Source organism: Stomoxys calcitrans, chromosome 4 (genome assembly GCF_963082655.1).
Source record: "Stomoxys calcitrans chromosome 4, idStoCalc2.1, whole genome shotgun sequence".
Lineage (NCBI taxonomy): Eukaryota > Metazoa > Arthropoda > Insecta > Diptera > Muscidae > Stomoxys > Stomoxys calcitrans.
In genome coordinates, this window is record NC_081555.1 from 2,752,791 (window position 1) to 2,774,655 (window position 21,865).

General features: G+C 34.6%; 4 protein-coding genes across 9 annotated transcripts in view; 2 read left to right on the forward strand and 2 right to left on the reverse strand.

Annotated features, from left to right (window-relative positions):
* Positions 1-847: 847 nt before the first annotated feature.
* On the reverse strand, positions 848-10,065 carry LOC106093241 (galactosylgalactosylxylosylprotein 3-beta-glucuronosyltransferase I). The gene is made up of 3 exons (XM_013260269.2): positions 9,497-10,065; positions 1,814-2,092; positions 848-1,718 (listed from the first exon to the last, which is right to left on the reverse strand). Exons 2-3 carry the CDS (start codon positions 2,026-2,028, stop codon positions 1,007-1,009), a joined length of 927 nt encoding a protein of 308 aa, XP_013115723.1. The 5' UTR covers positions 2,029-2,092; positions 9,497-10,065; the 3' UTR covers positions 848-1,006.
* LOC106093230 (uncharacterized) lies at positions 3,135-4,443 on the forward strand. The gene is made up of 2 exons (XM_013260257.2): positions 3,135-3,414; positions 3,590-4,443. Exons 1-2 carry the CDS (start codon positions 3,201-3,203, stop codon positions 4,360-4,362), a joined length of 987 nt encoding a protein of 328 aa, XP_013115711.1. The 5' UTR covers positions 3,135-3,200; the 3' UTR covers positions 4,363-4,443.
* On the forward strand, positions 6,364-7,832 carry LOC106093223 (uncharacterized). The gene is made up of 2 exons (XM_013260246.2): positions 6,364-6,591; positions 6,844-7,832. The coding sequence occupies exons 1-2, from the start codon at positions 6,408-6,410 to the stop codon at positions 7,653-7,655; spliced, it is 996 nt and encodes a 331-aa protein (XP_013115700.2). The 5' UTR covers positions 6,364-6,407; the 3' UTR covers positions 7,656-7,832.
* Positions 10,066-13,115: 3,050 nt separating the features above from the next.
* Positions 13,116-21,865, reverse strand: part of LOC106092935 (serine-rich adhesin for platelets) — a 95,546-nt gene continuing 86,796 nt past the window's right edge. For 2 of the 6 annotated variants that reach the window (XM_059368166.1, XM_059368165.1), the window contains exons 5-6: positions 17,631-21,489; positions 13,923-14,013 (exon numbers count right to left, since the gene is read on the reverse strand). In XM_059368166.1, coding sequence (XP_059224149.1) covers positions 17,759-21,489 — 3,731 coding nt within the window. In that variant the 3' untranslated portion in view covers positions 13,923-14,013; positions 17,631-17,758. Of the gene's footprint in view, positions 14,014-15,297; positions 15,426-17,630; positions 21,490-21,865 lie in introns of those variants that run through there. The other 4 variants (XM_059368168.1, XM_059368169.1, XM_059368170.1 and 1 more) reach the window with 4 other exon arrangements.

Genomic DNA, 21,865 nt, shown 5'->3' on the forward strand with positions numbered 1-21,865 from the left:
TGAGACTCTCCGCTCGATACCGCTTATCGCGTCTGCGTTAGCATCTACTCCGTACGGAGCATTCCACTATCCGCAACCTGTGAACGATAAATTGTAGCTCGCAGTTAAGCTTCTCGTGACAGCAATGAACAAACACCACACAGATCAGACTTCAATATTCCAGCCTATGTCATGCTCACAGCAATCCCGTGCCGGGTGGTGTAGGTTATAATGCACTATAGTAGTGATCAAAAGCAGCTTAACAATTTTAATACTAAAAAGTGATAAACCATTGTTTTATCTGAAAAGAAGTTGTTTTAGAAAATGATTTATTGCCTTTATTTTACATCGTAAATTACGGAAGACTGTTGAATTAACTGATAGAATACGAGATTGATCAGACAATTACAAATTTGTATTGGAAGTTGCAAAATATAATTAAAATATATCTATTCATATTTTCTATAATTTTATATAACAAATCTGTAAATAAAAGAATGAGTATTAAGAAAATTCAAATCATTCCAAATCTAAATTACGATTTTCTTCATTAGAAACATCAAGAAGACGGTCCCAATGCGGCCAATGGATAGTGGTTTGATGAATATATTGTTAAACAAAATATTCTGCTAACTGATATTTTCTCACTTTAATCAACTAATGATTGATATTTGCATAGTCTTTATCAGTAGATTGAAAACGGTTGTTGTCGTATCTAAAATCTCAATAAAATTAAACTAATTGTTTAAATAAAAAATGGTTTAAGTAATATTATAAGACGTTTAACGTAGAAGATCTTTCCTTAGAAATTGACTAATCAGTAAGATTTTATTTCCATAAGGAAATAACTTCTTGCACAATACATATGTACATAAATATTCCCAAAAAATGTTCACTTTTTAATTGAATAAATAAAATAATAGAATCTAATCCCGAAGTTTAACCATAGGAACATGCTGAAGAAGAAATGAAAAAGGTAAGCTACAAAAATGTGTGATAAATTTTACGAAAATTATTTCAATAAATTCTAAACCTCCATTCCGTCGTCTGACTTTATGCCCTGCTTATTCAAGGCATCTTCGTTAGTCAATTTTGTTTTTTCAGTGCGTGTATGCCATACCAACACGTCCCGGCAATTATTAGCCAGAGGTTGTAGTTGAGATCTTGTAGTTAAATGTCTTAAAATTTCACTTTCCTGATAGCCACGCTGAACTTCGTAATTGAAAATTGCCTGAGGGTATTTAAAAAATAATTCGGTACTTATGGCAAAACCCGCCATATCGATGGGAAAAGGCCTTTCCGGGCGCCAAGCTGCATTGAAGCCTTCTACTTCGTTTGTAGAGGGATTAAGCAACGGCTTCTCCACCATAAGTCCCCCCACTAAACCCACCGGCCAAACTGCGACACGTTCAGGTTCGATTTTTGACATTTCAGAAAATAATTCTACGCTGTAGGAGTTGTCATCATCCATGAAATAAACAACACTGTGTTTATCAGCATCGGCATTTGTGCGAATCCATGACAGCGCGAGATTTCTTTGTTCTACCCCTCGTGGTTTTATCCAATTCGGATCATTGTGCTTTAACTTGAAAGCGGTGGGTGTTTTAATATTCAATTGTGTAGATCGTTGCGTTAGTCCTGCTCTCTCTAGTAAAGTCCTCACCAGATTTGATGTTTTTTCAGCATCCTCAACTATTATCCAATGCAAGTTAGGTACCAACATAAATATATGGGAAAGTCTATCATCCAGAGAAATTGTAAGATATTAATTAGTCATCATGCTCTTTTTTATCTTTAGAATTGTTATCAGGCTCATTGCCAACAACAATGTTACCTAGTAAGTTCTGCCTTTTGCTGTGGCCTGGCATATGTCGGTGTTATACAGTAAATTGTGGGTAATTCCCCATCCTGCTGTTTGGCGTACATTGCCTTGAGGTATTCTGGTCCATTACATGTTCTCTGGCCATTACGATGTACCATTAGGAGTATAACTAGGAACACAATAATTAATACCAAGACCTGTCTTGGCCTGATGCGTACTTCCGACATGTTTGGATGCACAAAGTTTTTGTTTTCTTATATGCAGTTAAATTTGTGTATATTTCTTAAATTTCTGTAATAAAAATAATATAATACTATTAATAAGAACTGATGATAGCAACTGAATATAAAGTAAACAAATGTCTGCCAAGTAATGGGGACTTTACATGGCACATCATGTTGCATGGTCATTGTAATAGCATGAGGATGTAAGCATTGTACAATTATAGAAGGTAGATTCACTTGTCCAACACCATCGAAGTCAACGGATTGTCAGGATTGTATCCTGTGGGGATGGGGGTAGAAATTCCCACTCTTCTGTCAAACTTATGTACGCTGCCAAATTGACATTCTAGTTTTTATTTGCATTACCACGTGCAGCAGCCAAAAAAATTAAAAGATTTGTGATTACAAATATATAAATTATGAATTAAATAATTAGAAATGTGGAAGAATAAAGAAAATGTTGAAAAACTTTAAAGTCTAAACAAACCATTTGACATAAGAGTGTATTTGTATGCAACTCTTAAATTGCTATATTTCATCAGCAGGACAAGTGAGTTAAACTTCTAAAGTGAATACTGGATGTATGCCTCACATGTACACATAACCATCAGTCATTACAATTTACACAGAAATGTGTAATCATCAATCACAATCAATCAATATCATTAATCACAACTCATCGCTTGCGGATGCCCATGATACAATTAAGAGGTAGGGTCATTAGCACAACCACAAAAATCTACCCCCCCTTGAATGTGAAAGTAGTTTTAGAAATAAACTTTGTTTTACAACTTATCTTCTACAAATATGTTTTATATTTGTATTTTCATCATTATAACATCGTTGCTGTTGTTGCTTATGTATGGAATATCGGATCAAATAGAAAATCTTTTTAGGATTTTAGAATAATATCAAGCCTTTGACATTTAGATTTACTGCAAAATCGAAACAAAAGTTTAAAAAATGTAGTCAGCTGTTCGCATGACTTCACCTTATAAGTGTATCCTGAATTCAACCATGGAAAAAATTCAACCACAAAAAGCCGACTTTGTTTCTTTTTTTAATAGGTTATTCGAATTTTGTTGAGGGGGTTGCGGGAGGATGTGGTTATTCGGTTAATCGACTTTTCAGTAACATACTCTGTGGAAAAAGAGGGACGCTTTGATCCAATAAACATGGATTCTGGGAGAAAATTAAAAAAGTATCTATCAGATTCAAATCCAAGAGATTTAATACGTGAAGTGAAACGGCGACCGGGGCTATATGATAAGTCAAAGCTTGATCAGCCTAAAAGGGAACATAAGCAGCAGCTATGGACAGAAGTCGCAGAAAGCTTGACAGTACCGGACGAATGGGACAATTTCACAGTGGATGAAAAAGAAGCAAAAGGTAAGATTCGATAATGCCTCCAAATATTGCATTGGAAGCCAGGTTGAGTTTAGTGATTTCGTATATGTAATCACAGTCATTTGTGTATACGGATAGCGGCCAAATGAAGTGCCATTCACAAAATAAACATTGAAGGCAATAATTAATCAATTTATCATTTTTGCAATCGTTGCAGTTGATGAAGTCCAGCACAAATGGAAACATTTACGAAATCATTTTCTTCGAGAGGTTAAACTTATAAGAACCGGCCAAGCCCATACAAAAAGAAAGTATATATACTATAATGATCTAGAGTTTCTAAATCCATTTGTTGGTATGAAATTTTCTGGCAGAGGTAAACAGAGTACCAAATCTGGAGACTCCATGGATGAAGACGAATATGATACAGATCAAGATAATAGTGTTAATAAGGAAGATGAGGCCGATGAGAAATCTCATAGCTTTGAGGAAATACAAGTTGATAACGAACGTAGAAAGAGCCCACGTCGAGCAGTAAAAGTTGCGCCCAGAAAAATACCCCAACATTTTAGTTCCACTCCTAAAGAGTTAACAAGGGAACAAATAATAAACAAGTTTGATGGGTTGAAGAAAGTCTCAGAAAGAATTCGTCGCCCTCCTAGCACACCAACAGTGACACAAGTTAAAAACCCAATTCCCTCGATTAGTATGCGCGATGGGGACATATCTTTTTGCCTTTCCTTGGTGCCAACTATGCGTAAATTGGAAGAAAGCAAAAGGTTAAAGGCTAAAATTGAAATCCTTACAATTCTCCACAAGTACGTTGAAACAGAAGATATTCCCAAAGTCAAAAGGAGACAACCGGAATCTTATCGCAATAACGATGATGAAAAATCTAAAGATATGTTTGAGGTCAACTTTTCAAACAATATTAAGCCGGAAGACTCGGATGGCTCAGATAGAAATACAAAAAATGTATGGTGGACGTAACATGGAAACGAGGATTTTCGGGATTGTGAACTATTTTTTTCTTAAGTTTCAAATAAATTATCATTGTAAATCCTATACTAATGAATTGGATCTTTCAGTGTTTATGTTGCAATTGATTGTCATTGTTTAAGCATTATTGAAATTATTAATTTTATTAGGCAAAACCCTAAATAATTTGTTAATTTAAAGGCCTAAAAAAGCCCAAGGCAACACCATTAACGATTTTTTTTTTTAATTAATGGCAGAAAATCTTTAAATCTGCTTTGAATTTTTGAGGTCTTGATACGACATTTACAGTTAGATTACAAAGTTTGGCCTGGTGGGACCTTGAGACCCACTATCATAGATTCTGCATAAAATTTACAAACATTAGCTAAGTCTGCGCGGACTATCTTTGAGAAATCAACAGTGAATAAATATGACTTCTAGGGGCTGAGGAGTTTGAATCGGAAGGTCGGCTTGTATAGGGATACATTAAACACCAGATAAGAAAAGGAGTACAAACTAATTGTTTCAGTATTTTTTTAAGCGAATAAAGCATAGTTTACTGCTTAATTCCATTTCACCGTTTAATTGTATATACTCAAAGGCGACATTTAAAAAGTAGAAATACAATTATTTTTGTAAATCTGCACACGAAAATTTCATTAAGGAACAGAGGGCAAACTTCTCGCATATCAATGGGTGCTGTTCGATTCAAGATTAAGCTCAATGATAAGAGATCTCCTTTTTACATATCTTATGTCATGTACAAGGTTACTATCTATTTAAAAAGTTGCTCACAAATGTCGTCAGCGTTAGGAAGGGATAACCAACTCTAAAAAGTTGTTCTGAATTTCGGATTCAAACCCAGACGGATAATTTCACATACTGCAGTTCAACCAAAACGGAAGAAAACAAGGTCTCTATGGTTAAGAGTAGTCAAATCGGTGACTTGGGAAGTCATGTTTGAAATTTATGTATATACCTGGCTGGGGACCCTTTCGTTTACAAATGTACTTAATTCTATAAATAGTAATTTAAAATAATTGTAATTTAATTAGTCGTTACTACGTTTTTCGTAATGTTTGTAATATTTAATAATGGGCCTTGTTAGTTTTTATATTATATTAATAAAAATGAAATGATCTACACGATCCAACGATCCACATCAATAACAAGTTTCTGTGTAATACATAAGGCGAATGTCTTTAATCGTACGAATTTCCACAAACTTGGCTAGAGCATATTAGAATGTCAAGACGACAAATATCTTTTAAATAGAAATTTTTGGTTTGGCTTACATTCAGATATTCGGAGCGGAGCTTAAAGTGTGCAGATTGGCTGCAGCAGGATTGAGAATGGAAACTATTCCTATTCTGGCGTAAACTGCTCCTCTCCGCTTTAGCATCTGCCCTCGCTCTAATTCGCTGCGATTACCTGTTTTTCTACATTACACTTACTCTAAAATGCTATTAGATAGTCAACCGCTGATAAAAACACATACTATGCAGTGCAGTAAATATTTCATGAAAATAACATGTATCAAGTATAGCGACGTTCTGGACACGAATCCAAGTGCCGCAAAACATGGTCCAAAATTGGTCCTCTCAGGCGGATTTTATTTAAGAAAGCAGCCGCCACATACCCGAAATTATTTTTGAAACATAATGGCCAACCCATGTATTTTTTTTTTATAAACCAAATTATTGGTCACGACCATTAAATATCTTCTCGTGTACAAAAAGTTTAAAACACCCTTTCTTGTCGGATAACGAAGCTCAAATTTGTTTGAAGCAAAAATATGCAAAACTTTGAATCGTTCCTTCGTTATGGGGCCAGGACGGAGTCTGTAATTCCGTGGCTGATCAAGATTTTTCTGTGGTTTGCATCATGATACATACAACCGGTGTAAAGGACCCATAAGATTTTGCAGTTTGTAGTATTCATGCATGTTATAAATATTAAAGACGTCACGTTACGTTTTTTTATTCATTGCTATTGGCAACCCTTGCATTTGTTTTTCATCTTGCGTTTATAGACGCTGATTTTTAACACTGGTCAATATGTCCGGTTTCCACTCGAAGGATTTAATAAGAGAAGTTAAATGTCGTCCTGGCATATACAATAGAGATCTTTTGGAACACCCGAAAAGAGAACATAAACATCAGTTGTGGTTAGAAGTCGGTGAGAAGTTGACCCCACAAGAGGATTGGGACTCTTACACGGATGTTGAAAAGGATGCAAGAGGTAGTATGATAATGAGTTACTAAATAGAACCATAGGACCGTGGGAGTCCTGAACCACAACTATGAATTGAAAAATGTGTCAAATATAATAAATAACCGAGTTTTCATCTGTCAGTTCTAAACTATAGATTTTCGAGCCGTAAACGCGATGTAGTACTCGGAATATTGATAACATTGTTCATAGTTATGGTTGTAATTCATAGCAGTAGTTTTTAGCCTTCAAAACATTAAATTATTATTTCTTCCCCTTTAGTGGATGAAATTCAAGCCAAATGGAAACATATACGTGACCATTTTTACCGTGAACTTAAACTGGCAAGCTCTTCGGATGCGAGCAAAAAGCGGAAATATGTGTATTTCGAGGAAATGGAATTTATGAGGCCATACGTTGGTTTCAAACTTACCGGTGCTAATAAAGCGAAAACAGAATCCATGGATGAAGATAATATTAGTCAATATTACATGGAGGAAAACGACACAGACGAAGTAATGGAAGAATTGCTCAAATCAACCGATACCAATGAAGAAGAACGATCCGACTCTCCCGATCTCCGAAGAAATCCCAAACGTAACGTCAAACCTACACAAAAAGTCTTATCCCAGAAAACTTCAACAGCCGCCGCACCACCGAAATTTCGCAAAACTCCAAAAGACGTGATAAAAAACTTCGATGTCTTGAAAAAAACCTCTAACGTTCATCCCGCTTCCAGTACAACAGCGGGTTCTAGTGGGGCGCCAGTGCCATCATTCAAGATACGTGACGGTGATATATCCTTCTGTCTTTCATTGGTGCCTACTTTTAGGAAATTAGGTGATAGCGCAAAATTAAGAGCCAAGATTGAAATGCTCAAAATCCTCCATAAATATGTTGAAAGCGCAGAGAGAACAAAGGGGCCACATGCGAATATCAGGAATAGTAATATCGATGTTAATCAAACGGGGGAAGAGCATGATATGCAAGAAGACCATTTAGAGGAATTGGACGAAACGATTAATGTAAAACACGAAGAAAATGATGACCCGCTACATGGTTCTAGCGGTAATACAAAAGCATGGTGGACCTAATATAAATTACCCCAGGAAAAAGAATATGACCATTAAGAAATCACCTTGTAGTTTAAGCTTTGAACTAGGATAAAACTCCTAGAAAATCATTTAAATTAGATACCAAATTTTAAGGAAAAAAGTAAATTTGTATATCTATAAGAATTATGTTACAAAATAAAAAATAAATCAAAACAATTTTCATAACAATTGGCTCCATTTATTTGCAAGCAATTCTTTTGATTGAAAAGTTTTCGTTTATTTCGTTGAAATTTCTTGAAACTCTTGCAAAAATTTAAGAAACAAGTTAATATTGTATAAATCAAGGGGGAATGGTAGAAACGTTTTTCGTTTCTCTGGTGTGTTCTAGGTTTCATTCTCCCTTCACCCCTTAAAACTTTTTATTATCACGAGACTAAAGCGTCTAAATAAATCCTAATCTTAAATAAAACCTTAGAAGTTTTTTTTTTGGATTTTTGTTTAATTACTTTTGGATTTTTGTTTTTAAGGGAAATATGAAAGTAAAACCAGAATACACCCCAAATATTTTACACCGCATATAAAAAGTCTCAAATATCTGTTTTTGTGAGAGAAACTTTTATGAGACGTCGTTAATTTGCTTAATGAAAAATGAAAACATATAGTTATAAAGTTCCACATTGAAGCCATGTGGGTGTAAATTGGTTCCATATGGAAGTTTAATTTAAACAATATACCCCATTTTCGGAATATCCGTTCATAAATGAGTCTGATTTATATTGTTTTATAGGTTAAAATCGATCGGTGCATGTATATACATATGTATATGAGAGCTTAATATGAACCGATTTCGACTAATTTTGTACAAACAGTAAAAGCAATGGAAAAGAACATTGAAAATATCGATTTATAAATGCCCTTGCTATACTTCTATAAATGCATTTATTCTATAGGTGAAAATAGAGTCATACATTGAATACTGATCATCCAATTTCAATGAATACCACGAAACTTAACAAAGCTATTCCAAATTTTAGAAGGTCCTCTATATAAACACATTAGTATAAATCAAGCGAACTATATCTAAATCCCAAAGAATTTCTAACAATTTCCAACGGCTTCGTAGTGAGGCAAAAAAAATGTCTGAGTCAAATTTCAACATATGCGTAGGCGGACATGAATAGATCACAAGTACAATTGACTGACAGCAGACAAACCGTAGCGCAGAGGTTAGCATGTCCACCTATGACGCTAAATGAATGGGTTCGAATCCTGGCGAGAACATCAGAAAAAATTTTCAACGGTGGTTTTCCCCTCCTAATGCTGGCAACATTTGTGAGGCACTATGCCATGTAAAACTTCTCTCCAAAAAGGTGTCGCACTGCGGCACGTCGTTCGACGTTCCTTAGTTGAATGTTCATGGGCACAATTTGCAATTTTTGACAGCAGACAAATAGCGATATCGAGTAGAGTGTCTCAGTGAGAAGTCGGGCGGCACTGGCTTATGTATAAATACTGAGTGCCTACAATAATCGATATGATAAGGCGAGTCCTGGAGGCGAGGCCTGGACACGTTTTATTACCAGCAACATATGGTTTGAAAAGGAACTGCTAGAGTTATATCCATTTCAAAAGACAAATTTTAGCAATAACATTGATACAAATGCTACCTAGCAAGGTAGTTTGAAAGCTCTACAACACAAGTGTCCTAAGAGCTCCTACCAAGGGCGAAATGCGTCGCAACATGGTTGGTGTGTGGTATCCTCTAGATTTACTATTCCATTGTAAGGAATTTTCTATTATTAAGTTCGTCTCGAAAGAGAAAATAACCCAAAATGTTTATTTTATTTCTTTAGAGGCGAGGTGATATATGTATAACTTACCTCCTTTATTTCCAAAACGTGGTAAACGAGGTGTTCTCTGAGAAAATGCATAGTACGACATACGACTCCGGCACGGGATAACAATGACATCAGACAGGCTTTAACTTTGAGCTCCTATCTGTTTGTCGGCGCGTCCTTAGATTGCGGTAGTGGAATGCTCCACACGAAGTAGTTATAATTACAATCAGCGATATCGAGTGGAGAGTCTAAGTAAGTGGCTGGAAGGCACCGGCTCTTGCTTAAAGACTTAGCGTTTATGATATATAATGTGAATTGTTGGCGCCTTAAAACAACCAATTGCCATCATGTAAATGCGGCGATCGGTCGAATAGACCAGAACGAACATGCTCACCAATAGGGAGCTCGATGAGGATTGCTATCTCCACATGCAAATATGTGGCTACTACAACAATACTTTATTTAACTTATTTTCTAAATATACACTATTTCCTTTCCCGTGAAGGAAACTATGGCGTACTGCACGTGTATGGAGTTTCGCCGTCGTAGATTCCGATATGTGTATCTTTCTTTCTTTTATTCTATTTTTTTTGCTGTAAATTTGATTTTTTTAGTTTTTTTTGCAGAACTGATTGCTTTGAAGAAAAGTGTAATATTTACCGGCACCTTTATGTTTGACATTTGCTGTACAATTTGGAGAGCAGAAGAATTTCTCTGTTATTTAAACATCAAGATAAAGTAAACAAGCCAAGTGCGAGTAATGTATGAGAGAGAGAGAGAGAGAGAGAGAGAGTTAAAGAGATAGTTGAATTGGACTTTTAACTCTCGATTTTTCTTAGCAGATAAATTAATAAACAGTTAAAAATTCAAACTTCTTTCTAAAGTGACCAAACGAGATAATATGTACGAAGGATTATTTGCACAAAATTCCTATTTCACTAATACTATATGATTAAAAATCAACGATGCCCATTCTTTTGCGGTAAAGTTTATATGGACAGGGTTATACTGATCGTTTTTCTGTTTTTATTTTAAAAACATTAATTTTTATTGATTTAACGCTTCAAAGGTATACAAAAGTATTTCAGATTTCTGATTCTTATGTTTATTATTGTAAATGACTAAACATTTAGTCAAAAAAATATTTTTTACATATTGAGAGAATTAAAAATATTTAATGAGAGTATTTCACACACACAGTCACATTTTCATTTTGGGTATCGCTGTGACAATACATAATAATAGGTCTGTTCGCGTAGTTTTCCATTCAAAATTTGTCAGTAAAAATTTGACGGAGAGTAAGAGCCATTTTACTCTCTTTAAAAATTTTCCAAGCAAAAGTACGCGAACGACTCCCAGTGAGAATTTGCAGAAAAACAGCTGATTTTTGTTTTGGTTGGCTTTTATTGCTTACTTGGAAAACAAATTTTTTTAAATAAAATAAATGCTGGCGATACGTATGAGATATTTTCTACAAATAAACGTCAATTTATTGACCCGTGATCTCCGTGCCGCTGGATAGCCATCACAAATAACCGTGCAGCCGGCAGCCGGTTGTACGTACCGCATTGACCCGATGGAGTCTTTCAGTGTACAACACAAAGCTTCAACAACAACAACCGTGAACGCAGCTAGGAATGTTATCTGTGGTGTCAAGTCGCGCAATGCGCTGGTTCCAGAAAGAATTTCTACACTGATGCTGAAGAATTTGGATCTGCCTGGAGTCAATTAGCTTACAACTGTCCTCAACCTATCTGAACACTATTATAGTACTCGATGTTTGGAAAATGGAGTCTGATCCAACTACTGAAACCTGAAAAGGACACGAGCAAGGGGGAGTCGTACGGACCGATCTCCCTTTTCTCATCAGTAGCCAAGACGCTGAGGGACTACTCCCGCCCTTCTTGTTGTAAATGTGTTCAAATTTTGACAAATTTTGTTCAGCGATGAGGCTCATTTCTGGTTGAATGGCTACGTAAATAAGCAAAATTGCCGCATTTGGAGTGAAGAGCAACCAGAAGCCGTTCAAGAACTGCCCATGCATCCCGAAAAATGCACTGTTTGGTGTGGTTTGTACGCTGGTGGAATCATTGGACCGTATTTTTTCAAAGATGCTGTTGGACGCAACGTTACGGTGAATGAACACATTTCGAACCGAACACTGATTTTGGTAATAAAATTCAATGATTTGCAAGCGTTGCTCGTTAGTAAGTCTATTCATGATGAAATGTCAAAGCATACTGAGCATCTTTCTCTTTGACACCATGTCATGTGGTGGCTACGGACACTTTGTTATCATTGAAGATATCTGTATCCGTTCACAATTGGCAGACTAATTTGTACTATTTTTTTCTAATCCCTTGGGTCACTTGTTTAACTCCCCAGCAAGACCCAATCAATGGCAGCATCTTCACTCCTTAACAAATTCAAAGTAACGGTGTTGGTTTCATCGTAGCTCTCCGATAAGAATGATTCCATCAAAACACTTAAGAACCCGATAAATCCTCTTGGCATCTGGAAGTATACAATGTTTTCATTGATCAAGATTTTCCAAATAATTCTTAATTCTGCAAATTTTGCACTTACCTTCCAATGCAGAACAACCGACTTGAGGTAAAATTACAACTTCATTTGTCGAGTTTTCTGTACCTGAACACTAGCTGCTGCAATGAACATATGTGGAACAATGTGGAACATAAGTTGTAAAACAAAGTTTATTTCTGAAACCACTTGACTTTTCAATTTACGGCATTTGCCACTCAAAGTAGTTTCGTTGGGGGTAGATTTTTGTTGTTGTGCTAATGACCCTACCACTTAATTGTACCATGCAGTCAATCATATATTACGAGAGAAGCCTTTTAACAAATTGAATGATGTCCATCCAGCCCAAAATTATAGCTGTGTCCATTATTAGTGTAAAATTTAAAGAGATAATGGATAGGGAAATGTGGCAATTTCGATCCACAACTGGGCGCATATGTGGGTTTTTTTTCAAAAGTTTGTTGCATTAAATGGATTTTATACCACTGTTAATTACATTTAAATGTTATTTTTTTATAAATTATGACCGATTGAAACGTAGGCGTTCTTAATGTTTAAAAGTTCTTGTTCAATAAAAAAAAAAAACTAAATAAATCACAATAGAGATATTTCGAACGATTTTAATCGTTACGTATGCTGCAGTTATTCGGCCCCAGGAATTCCCCCACATGGTTTTACATATTCTAGGCATTTAGGGCTCAATATATTCACAAAACAAATAATGTTTGAATCGATTTGAACAATTTCTTTACCAATTGATTATAATATGCTCCAAGATTTTAACAGATTCATTTTGCATTAAATAAACCCATTAACCGTTTAAAGAGAAATTGTACAATGGTATTGCTTGCGTAAACATTTCTAAATGTCATAAAATGTGTTTTATTTTTATATTTGTTTTTATAAATAAATGCATATAATTTTTAGAATGTTTAAGTTTATTTAGCTCATCATGTAGATCATAAAATCAGTTATTGGATCAATATTCAATAATAATTGGTTTTCCATTTATAGGGTATATTTTTATTGAAAATTTTAATAAATAAGACTTATTAGATAAAACTTAGAGGTTAAAAAGAATCGCATAAATGATAGCAAAAATTGTAATTGTTTAAAACTAATGAATTTCGGCTTTTAAAAACTTCACTCTTTTTAAACTACAAAATAGAAAATACTACATGTATGTATATGTATATTTAAATATATTTATATATATGTAAAATAATGTATACAAAAATTATTTAAATTAAGCTCTAGATATATTATGGAAATATTTTATTTGTTTTTTTAATAACTAGCTGAAGATACTTCTTCTAAATAAAAAATACAATATTGAAGAGAGCGGCGGATTCTTACTAGAACTCGGGAACACTCATTCACATTTCAATAGGGATTATTACAAAGATAGCGCGAGAACATCACAAAAAGCGATAATAATACATTGAAATTTTAATAAAAATTAAATAACATTGTTTGAGACCTATAAAAAGGTCCTTATGAATTAATACAAATTTACTTTATTTTTTTTCAAATATGCTCTCATTCAAAACTTCGTATGGAGGTTCGACAGTCCGTCTTTCTAAACAACAAGTTTCACTTTGATATTAGTAATTTAAAGCCTAAGCCAAGGATTCCTAGGCTTAAGGGAAATGCGCACCAGCGCCTTCAAATAAAAACGAATATAGAACTCGACATAATTCCCCAACACATTTGCTTTGCTTAGTATAACAAATCAGTTTTCTGTGTACCCTCGCTGTAGGCCATATTGAGATCATCATCATCTGCCGGTTTTATATATTGCAAACTTTCCGGTTCCTGTTCGCCGCTATCATCGTCCTCTATCAGGCCTTTGGAGATGCATACAATACTGCCACCACTGCTTCCCATACCATTTATTAGTAGATTACTGCTCCCTCCATTGGTAGTGGGTTCTAACGATGGGGCACGGGTTACACCCAATTGAAAGAGTTTATCAATGGGTGCTTTCATAGGCGTGTAGAAACCAAGTGGTGCTGAACCTAAAAAATTACCCAAAAAACAAAGAGGAATAAGAAGAAATAAATAAGTTTCATTAGCAACTTTTATAGGCATTTTAACTTTATCTCATAAACTTAGCACACACACACATTGTAGCATTTGTTAAAAATAAAAGAACTCGTGCAATTAAATACCAGAAAATGACATAAATTCGAACAAAGCAAATTCTCTTTTTTAGGGAAAAGGAGTCTAACTTTAAAACCTCATAACCAAATATATTTCAAGGCTTTTTCTTAGTTGTTTTGCAAGCAAGAGTCAGAGAAATTCAAATTTTATATGAAACAAATTGATTTAAAATATTCATAGTATGCCAATTACGATGTTAAATTATAAAAAATTTAATTTCTAGTAGTTTGAGGAGATTTTTGTAATTTGACAAGTGGGCCAGAGAATCCTTGAGTGTTTTTGACCAGACAAACCTTCAAGACTTGCCACATTCCAAGGATGATGTAATGTCCTTCCTGGTATGTATCCAGCTACATTCAATCTGATGCTTTTAGCTAAGACCCGAAGAATGTCCTACAATTGATGGTCACAAATTGGAAACTGAGAATGTTACAAACTGAACGTTTGAAGCAACAATTTTCGCTGTGAGGACTTCCAAAAATATGCAAAATTGCCCATGTCGCACACCTATTGTTTGCATGTACAACACTGGCACTCAGTTCCACATTAGGTTCTCATCTTTTTGAAAAGGTGAGGTAGTCATTGTTTTCCCAGGCTATCAATAGCATACTGTAGATTAATGGTATCAAGCTACATACATAGTTAATTAATAAATTTAACAGAAAAAACTCCTTTTCTCTTTTCTAAAAAGAAAAACATATTGTAAACTATATAATAAGAAAATAAATAAATAAATCTAAAAGAAACTACTTAGGCACAGATATTGTATAAACAGAATAATTTGTTAAAAGAATTAGTTACCTTTAATATTTTTTTTATGTTAAACGTTAAAGTTTTTAATCATTTACAAGGAAGTTATTACATAAAATATTTATTTGTGTGATAATGAGGTACCAAACAAAAATTAATTGAGTATGATTAGTCCATTTTGTTTTTGTTTAATAGATGAATGTTAAAACATATGTGAGTTATGAAGAAACGAAAATTATTTGAGCAATTAGTTCCATGGCATACCACAATTGTAAAAATAGGTGGCTATAAGAGCTGCAACCTTTTTGGGATTTTTTTTTTTAATGTGATGTTGGTCTAAGTTTGGCTTTTCAGGGATAAATGTGTGTGTTTTTGGCATTTAAGTTTGTCTGATTTGTTTGGATCGATCGATTATATTGGTAATGGATTTCTTTCGTAAAATTTTAGGCACAATAGCATCTACTTGATATTGAACAAATTTTGTTGTAGTGGGGAGTTATGGATGTTTAGACAACATCTGGAATTAAAGAAAAAGAAAATCAAGAATAAAAAGAAAATAATGTCAAATGTTTAGGTAAGATTAAACATGTTCCGATGAACTTCCCATTTCATTAGTTTATTTCATAAGGACAAACACAAAAGATAATCACACACAAATACATTAGAGGAGAGCATCAAACAGGATTAAAAAAATATATATGCTGGGTACAAAAACTGGCAAATATTGTACATTAATAACCCTGTTGATGGAAATAGATTTAACAAAGTACTTTAGTTAGAGCTAATAAAAATCTCTGAAAATTCACCAAAAAAACGTAATCAATTAATCTATCAAAGCATAATATCAAACATATATTTTATTTATTTGTTTGGATTTTAAAGGGTCTCAACAGGTCCAATCAGATATATTTTACCTATTTAAGGCATATCTGGTGAAAATTAAACTAATTTGGTATCAACATAAATTTACTCTATAGCTGGTCTCTATATATTTTTTGTCTTCATATGTTCCAATTTTTATGCCCAAAACCCAGGATTCAATGAATAAGGTTAAGCCATGCGATCAGCCGACATAAAATTTTACAAATTTCTGGCAGTACTTGGCATTGAGGATGTCAACTTGTTCTCTTTTTACACTCATTCTCTGTTTAAGTTTTCTTCTATTTGATGACACTTTCAATCGGCAGATTTTACATCCTTAATGATGTTCATGGGAGGCCATCGTTGCGCAGAGGTTCGCATGTCCGCCTATGACGCTGAACGCCTGGGTTCGAATCCTGGCAGAAACATCAGCAAATTTTTCTGCGGTGGTTATCCCCTCCTAATGCTGGCGACATTTGTGAGGTGCTTTGCCATGTAAAAACTTCTCCCCAAAGACATTTGTGAGGTACTTTGCCATGTAAAAACTTCTCCCCAAAGAGGTGTCGCTCTGCGGCACGCCGTTCGGACTCGGCTATAAAAAGGAGGTCCCAAATCATTGAGCTTAAAATTGAATCGGAAAGCACTCATTGATTTGTGAGAAGTTTGCCCCAGTTCCTTAATGGAATGTTCATGGGCAAATTTGCATTTGCAATGATGTTCATGGGGCCTATCCACTTTATGTTTTTGGAAGTGACTTAACCTTCTATTAGTGAATCCTGCCCAACACCATGGGTTTAGGGTATACTAGTATTGTCAACCGTAACACTCCGAAATATAGATCCTATGTAATATATACATATATACTTTATAGTCCTGACATTCTAAGTTGACCCAGCCATGTCCGTCTGCCTGAATTTTGGTACATAAGGTACCAACCAAATTTTCCCCAGTTAGGTCCATAAATAGATATGTCCTCATTATAATTTTGGTGGGTGAAGAACACTTATGCACACAAAAAACCACTTCAAGTCTAATCCACTTAGATCCTGTGCCTCTAGGAACATACATCATTAATTTTTTTTCAAGATCATTTTAATATTTGCTTTGTAATCGTTTTCTTTTCTTTAATGTCCTTTAACTGTTAGTTTGAATTAATATTATACTTCTAGCATAATCTATGTTGGTAGGTAGCCAATGTTGGGCTCTGTCGAACTAAGTCCGTAATGATTTTGTGTATAAAAGGTCTCTGAAAAAAATTCGGCTTACTAGAAATTTGTTCCCCATGTATCATAGGAATGGATGTATGTGTATTGTGCTCGGGTTTTCGTATTTGAATATTGCAACTTTTTCTCGTTTTGTTACTGTTCAAATAGCTCTGGTTTGCGAATTAGATTAACCTTGCACAATACCAAATGGAAAATCTACGATAGTAAATCGAAACATTAGACCATAATACCAAATGGTTGAAATATAGTTTATTTATTTTAATTGTAACTTTTGGATAATATTAAGGGATTTTCTTGGATAAGCAAAAAAAACCTTACGAAAAAAAAAAATAAAAAATTTATTTTCTTCAATATGGTAAAATTTCTTGTTATTCCCAACCACCTGAGCGTTCTATCAAATTGATCTACTCCAATTGTCAATTATTTCGAGGGTTAGCCTATATGTACTACAATAGCAGAAGCAACTTCATTTAAAGGACACGATACCAAGCCTACCCCATTAACCATTTAACACTTTTGCGGGTAAACAATTTATTATGTATTACAACAACAAATGCTATCCTAATAAATATTTAATCAAATTACACATACAGAGATATAACGGTAAATCATGGAAGAAACAGACAAATACATACATAGACAGTGGTTACATATATAAACATATAAAGTATAGATGGTAGATAGGTAGTGGTGGTGGCGGTGGACTATATATATGGTAGTAGTAGAAGTAGATATATCGTTGGCTGCTTAAAACACACATTTTTCAAACATAGTACAGCGTGCTGCCAGGTATACGTCTACGCACAGGAGGAGCACAGTGTTTGGTGGTGGTGGTAGAAGAAGAAGTAGTAGTAGAAGTTGCATTAAGTGTATAAGAAGAGGCTTTAAAACTATTGGATGCAGAGGGAGAATAAGTGGAGGAGTAGCTGATGGTGGTGGAGGTGGTCGGCGTCTTGGTCGTTTTGTTGTTGTTGTTATAGTTGATAGAGTTGTTCGATGTCTTAATGCTTGTTGATATAGACTTTGTGGCTAAGAAACGAGGTGGTACTTTTGGTGCCTTTTTCGCAGAGCGTATCTCATTTTGATTCTGCTCCTTGCCCATTTCTGGGACATTATTATTTTTAGTCATGGTGATGATGGTATTAGAAGAAGAAGAAGAATTAGAGAAACGGGAAGAACGAGAAGTTGGAGAAAATGAATATTCGGTCTTTACAACATTTGGCAATGGTTTGGTCGAAACACCCTCAACCTGGGGAGAAATGTTAGTACTTAACATTTTATCATGGGTGAATGTTGAATTTGGAGAAACCTTTACCGAAAGTGTAGGTGTTTTATGTAGTCCCCGAGAACCGTTTTCATCTAATGTATTATATAATTGTGATTTGTTTATATTAGTATGGATAGGTTCATTAATTTCCAAGGTTGTATAACTTATAGTAGATGTTTCATCCTCAACCGATCGAGCTAACTGTATATTTGAATCAATAAAAGAGGCAACAGCATCGCTAGAAAATTCCGTAGAAATTATTTTAGACCTATTATGAGAAATACTCAATTCAGCTGGCATTTCAGATTTAGGACAATCGATACACGAAACGTTTGATGATGATTGTAATTGGATTGAATTATTATTTGTTGGAGGCTCCAAAGATATTTTACATGATTTACCATTTTCACAAGTTTCCAAAATATTAGAATTATAAATTGCTTTACTATTTAAATCAACATCGCTTTTACCAGTCGTATTTACCAAAGCTGAATTTTTAAATTCGCTAAAATTTTCTTTTTGCTGGGCGATAAAATTTTCCTTAATATTTAAATTTTTCACTGAATCTTCCACCATACTAGTCGACCTTTTTAAGCCAGTGATGTATTTTTGCTTAACTTTTATAGATTGGTTCTGTTTATCATTAAAGCTTTCATACAATGTAAGAGCATTTTTAAACGATTTTGATACATTTCGATCGCACTTCTTTCCAGTTTCGTATGTGGAATATACGAGAGAGTCTTTTAAAGGTGGATTTGAAAAAATGCTAAATTTGTCTGTAGTCCTAACTTTAAAAGTTTTTGGGGTGGCTAAAACTTTATTAACCTCATCATATTTGTACATATTAGAAGACTTAATAGAGTTTTCTATTTTTAAAATGTCATGTATAACTTTCTTAGAAATGTCTTTGCCTTCAGGTTCCAAAATGTGTGTTAGAATTTTTTCATTACATTCTTTAGTGATTGTACTTGAACTCTTATTTAAATCTAATTCGAAGTTATGAATTTCGGGAGGAATGGCTTTATGTAAGACATTGGAACAAATGGCAACAGCAGTAAAGTTTTCCAAGGTTTGTTCTTCATCATAAACAAATTCGTTAGCAATAGAATTATTTGCAGTTTTCGTAGTGTCCTTAGGTACAAAATCCAAATCCTTTGATATATTCAAAATGTTGTCTTTACTTACAGATTCTTCCCCTAATATTCTGGAATTGTCCGTTAAGCCATTTATTATCGGGTGTTCTTTTAAAACTATTTCGTCTGCAGAGCTCATTGTATTATAATCTACATGTGAACTCTCCAACGTATTATGCCCATTTAAAGCAATTTCTTCTTTGTCGGAGTGTAGCTGAGAATTCATGGTATAAGAGTCTTCTAAACTACGCTTATCGGCATAGAAAAGTGGTTTATCTAAAATAGTTGCCAGACTTAGCTCTGTTATGGAAACAGATTTGCTTTCTGCATCTAAAGAAAAAGTAATTTTTGTTTTTTCTTTAATAGGAAATTCGCAACTAGGAGAGAGGTTCTGGTCTACATCTTTCTCGTACATATCCAGAGAATCCATTGACAAATTTAATACAGGCGATGAAGGTGTTTTTTTCGTGATTGGAATACAAGAACTATCAATATCAGTGAATAAACATTTTTTTGGTGCCTCCAAAAGGTGAGCACCTGTTTGGAAATTTTCTATTGAACCATTACTTGAAACATTGGTACTGTCATGGAAGATTTCTTTCTGAGGCTTACAAAAATCTTTGGGCATTTCATCTATCATCTTTGGATTTTCAGCTAGATTAAGTAGAGATGCTGTGGTATGTATGATCTCCTTATTGTACATTTGGTCAACTTTCTTGATGTTCTTTGCCATGAAAGTGTAGAAATTCTCATTAGCTTCTGAGGAATTATTTAAATCCGGCAAAGATTTGGATATTGCCTGCGAATTTTTATCATATTCATATTCTTTTGAAAGACAAGAATTGCCTCTATTTGAAGGGACGATATGGCTTTTATTTGCTAGACCGTATGTACAAACGTTGTCCGAGTGTTTACTATTTAGAGGGGATTCATTTAAATTCGGTACGGAATAAGACAGATCCTGGGATAATTTTACACAATGACCTGTTAGTTCACCAAGTGAACTAGAGTATTGTTCAGTATTTATTGTTATGTCATATTTATTGGAACGAAGATCTGAATCTTCGAGTAGCTTGGGTAGTGATAAGGTTTTAGTTTCTATTAATATAGGCATTTCAGATTCAATAGTGTTATCCAATTGTTCTGAAGTGGAAGAGTCTTCAGTTGCACTACACTTTTCATTTGGGTAGTTAAGGGACAATATGAACGGTTCGTTTATTCTAGAATCAGCAGAAGTGCAAGTGGAAATCGGAATCTTTAGTTTAGCGAGGCTAATAGCTTGGCTATTATCAGGGTTTAAAAGATATCTTTTAGGTGAATTTACATTGGGATTTAAGTATAGAGAAGGCCCAACAACCGAACTAGTTTCAGAATTTGAAGATTGCTGTGGATAGGGTTTCTCCAAATTTTTCATGGAATGAGACCGAAAAACAGGTGGTGTTACTAGATTTGATACAACAGGCCTGCGGAATTCATTCGAACGAGATCGCTGAATGGGTCGAACTGTCTCTGGCTGTTGTAGAAAACAGGAGTATTGTGGTTTGTTTAGTATGCGGGGTACTTTATGCTCTTTTTCAAATCCTTGGTATGTTTTCCTTTCTTCTTTTTTTGAAGTCAGTTGGGGATTTCCTTTGAAATCTTTACATTCTTTGGCATCTTCAGGCAATTTGGTGTATTGTTGATGTAGGGGTTTTGCTATATTCATTGTGGGCCTCTTGATCTGTTTCCCGGAATCTATTAACCCTGTTGCTTTGTGGTCTATATTTGCTTTTAAATATGACTGTGTCCATGTCATCATCTGGCAATTTTTCACTGGCACCGGAGGTTTCTTTGGCCTGGCTGTCTGCTTTTGCAGTTCCAACAGTGGCAGTTTCAAATCTTTTCGCGATTTTCGTATTTCCAATGATTTTGGTAACTCTTGAGAGTCGGAACTGTTGCTCATGCTGGGGTTGTTGTTGGTGTTGTTTGTGTTCAATATTTTGTCGTTGTATACTGTTGGACTCTGAATTTCCTGTGGTTGAATGTCTTGCGTTTCTTTCTTGTCTGCAATGGTTACTATTGTTAATATCGTATCCCTCTCTGAATCTTGGCAATCTGGAAAAATTGTATTGGGATATTTGTTTTCAAATTTGCAACTGTGTCTCATTGAGTTTGCTGGGTTGGGGTATCATGAAGAGGAAGATTTCAATGTACAACTTGAATATCGGGACATTTTGCTGGTTTGCCTTTACGTGCTTCATGGGGAGATCATGTTGTGTGAAATATTACATGATTGGTTGTTGTTGTGAGATGTTGATAGGGTATATTGGCACCAAGATGAGAGAAAGCCGATAGTGTGGGTGATTATTTATATAAACTTGTGATATCAAGAGGTTGCAAACATTTCTCAAACAAATTGAAAGTATTCCAGTTGAAATCGTTTTGGAGGAATTGTTCTCAAATTTTAAATACTAATATGTTAAGTGTTAAG

Excerpts from the sequence above, each read along its gene's own strand:
- LOC106093230 (XM_013260257.2), top strand. The coding sequence starts at position 3,201 with ATGGATTCTGGGAGAAAATTAAAAAAGTATCTATCAGATTCAAATCCA. Across the intron at positions 3,415-3,589 it reads GGATGAAAAAGAAGCAAAAG|TTGATGAAGTCCAGCACAAA; the intron begins GTAAGATTCGAT and ends CAATCGTTGCAG.
- LOC106093223 (XM_013260246.2), top strand. The coding sequence starts at position 6,408 with ATGTCCGGTTTCCACTCGAAGGATTTAATAAGAGAAGTTAAATGTCGT. Across the intron at positions 6,592-6,843 it reads TGTTGAAAAGGATGCAAGAG|TGGATGAAATTCAAGCCAAA; the intron begins GTAGTATGATAA and ends CTTCCCCTTTAG.
- LOC106093241 (XM_013260269.2), bottom strand. The coding sequence starts at position 2,028 with ATGTCGGAAGTACGCATCAGGCCAAGACAGGTCTTGGTATTAATTATT. Across the intron at positions 1,719-1,813 it reads CAAAAGGCAGAACTTACTAG|ACTTTCCCATATATTTATGT; the intron begins GTAACATTGTTG and ends TCTGGATGATAG.